Source organism: Leptonychotes weddellii, unplaced genomic scaffold (genome assembly GCF_054177405.1).
Source record: "Leptonychotes weddellii isolate Sample4059 unplaced genomic scaffold, ASM5417740v2 HiC_scaffold_23147, whole genome shotgun sequence".
Lineage (NCBI taxonomy): Eukaryota > Metazoa > Chordata > Mammalia > Carnivora > Phocidae > Leptonychotes > Leptonychotes weddellii.
Window position 1 is genome coordinate 1 of NW_027820833.1, and position 2,589 is coordinate 2,589.

The window sequence follows — 2,589 nt, forward strand, 5'->3', positions numbered from 1 at the left end:
GGCTCCCTGCTCGGCAGGGAGCCTGCTTCTGCCTCTGACCCTCCCCCTTCTCATGTGCTCTCTCTTTCTCATTCTCTGTCTCAAATAAATAAATAAAATCTTTATTTTTTTTTAAATATTTTTTTTTAAATATTTTATTTATTTATTTGAGAGAGAGACTGAGAGAGAGAGCACATGAGAGGGGGGAGGGTTGGGAGGGTCAGAGGGAGAAGCAGACTCCCCGCCGAGCAGGGAGCCCGATGCGGGACTCGATCCAGGGACTCCAGGATCATGACCTGAGCCGAAGGCAGTCGCTTAACCAACTGAGCCACCCAGGCGCCCAATAAATAAAATCTTTAAAAAAAAAAAAAAGTTGCAGAAAGTATCAGTGAATGAAAAACATTCAACCTACGCTCACAATACATAATGATATATCAAAGATTTTTTACATTGTTAAAAATTGTCTTTTAAAAATGTTCTTGGGCACCTGAGGGGCTCAGTCGTTAAGCGTCTGCCTTTGGCTCAGATCATGATCCCGGGGTCCTGGGATCGAGCCCCACATCGGGCTCCCTGCTCATTGGGAAGCCTGCTTCTCCCTCACCCACTCCCCCTGCTTGTGTTCCCTCTCTCGCTGTGTCTCTCTCTGTCAAATAAATAAATAAAATCTTTTAAAAAATTAAAAAATAAAAATGTTCTTAATGCAAGTTAATTGAAAAAATAGTTCCATGTGATGATGATGTAACTTAAAAATATACTGGGGAGCATAATAACAAAATAATTATGTATTGAAATTAGTTCTTTGTCCTTAAATGTTAAAATGTGAAATCTTATAGGGAAGAATCCAACCGATGCATACCTTGAGGCCATGATGAATGAAGCTCCAGGGCCCATAAATTTCACCATGTTCCTCACAATGTTTGGTGAGAAGTTAAATGGCACAGATCCGGAAGATGTCATCAGAAACGCTTTTGCTTGCTTTGATGAAGAAGCAACTGGTGAGTGCTCTTTGTTTGTTCATGCCCACCCTCATTCCAGACTACATGAAACACTTTTTAGGAAATGAAAAAGATGAGTAAAATAGAACTTAAAAAAAATGAATAAACTATCATTTATAATAGGATAATATGACCGAGAATGGGGAGGTCACAGGTATATGGGTCAGAAAGCTGCCCGGTTTGTGGTGTTAATCTTTGAATTTGGTTCAGAGCTTTCTGAAAGCCAAACGGAGAATTGTCTGTTAAATAGTATTTCTAGACAATGAAAACTACTTCTTAAAGTGACTGTAAATCTCACCAAAAAGTATAATTAACTAACTTCAACAGGTAAAATCTTTTTTTTTCCTCATTTTAAAGAGTGTAAAGCCTAGCTATTCACATTTCTTACTGCTCTCATTTCCCCTTTCCTTCTCTTAACCCCTTCCTCAGCCACCCGCACACTTCGTCAGAGACACCTTGCACCCTCTTCCTGCTTCCTGTCTCTGCCTGTCACAACTGCACCGTCCCTTGTGCACATTTGGTTTTTTTTCTGGGCAGCTGCCCTTTTTTTTTCTTTGCATCTCTGAAATATAGAGGGTTTTTTTTTTCCTCCTCTAGAAAACACTTGCTCCAAATTAATTTTGTAAGCATTATAATGTATTAACTGAGCTTTTACAGTGAAAGATGGGGCACCTGGGTGGCTCATTGTTAAGCATCCCACTCTTGGTTTCAGCTCAGGTCATGATCTCGGGGTCATGAGATTGAGCCCCATGTTGGGCTCCGTGCTCGGTGCAGAGTCTGCTTGAGATTTGCTGCTTCTCCCTCTGTCCCTCCCCTGCTTACACACTCTCTCTCTCAAATAAATAAATAAAATATTTTTTTTAAAAAACCTCTAAAATGAAAGAACTCTAAAAGTAATAGGCAGTTAGGAGACTATTACTATCATCCAGGTAAGACACAAGGGCAGCTTGGACTCCAGTAATAGTAGAGGGGGTGGCTGTAAAAAATCTCTAAAATGAAAGAACTCTAAAAGTAATAGTCAAGTAATAGCAATAACTCTAAAAGAACTCTAAAAGTATTGAAAGAACTCCAAAAGTAATAATTCTAAAAGTCTGGGTGGCTCAGTCAGTTAAGCGTCTGCCTTCGGCTCAGGTCATGATCCCAGAGGCCTGGGATCAAGCCCCACATCGGGCTCTCTGCTCAGCGGGGATCCTGCTTCTCTGCCCATCCCCTGGCTCATTCTCTCTCTCTCTTTCTCAAATAAATAAATAAAATCTTAAAAAAAAAAAGTAATAGGCAAACATAATGATATAGTTACATATTGCTTTAGTTCACTAATTTATTTTGTTCACGTAAATGTGGGTATTCTGAAATATTTTGTAACACTGACCTAGTTTAGAAATGAACCATTAAAGCGCCAGGAAGTATTCATGACTCCCTCCTCTCTACTGCCTTCTAGGCACCATCCAGGAAGATTACCTGAGAGAGCTGCTGACAACCATGGGAGATCGGTTTACAGACGAGGAAGTGGATGAGCTGTACAGAGAAGCGCCTATCGACAAAAAGGGAAATTTCAATTATATTGAGTTTACGCGCATCCTTAAACATGGAGCAAAAGACAAAGATGATTGAAAGA

The 2,589-nt window shown here is 40.2% G+C and overlaps 1 protein-coding gene across 1 annotated transcript; it reads left to right on the forward strand.

Annotated features, from left to right (window-relative positions):
• The first annotated feature begins 787 nt into the window (after positions 1 to 787).
• Positions 788 to 2,585, forward strand: LOC102738930 (myosin regulatory light chain 12B). Its single transcript, XM_081810347.1, has 2 exons — positions 788 to 974; positions 2,413 to 2,585. The coding sequence occupies exons 1-2, from the start codon at positions 845 to 847 to the stop codon at positions 2,583 to 2,585; spliced, it is 303 nt and encodes a 100-aa protein (XP_081666473.1). The 5' UTR covers positions 788 to 844.
• Positions 2,586 to 2,589: the final 4 nt, after the last annotated feature.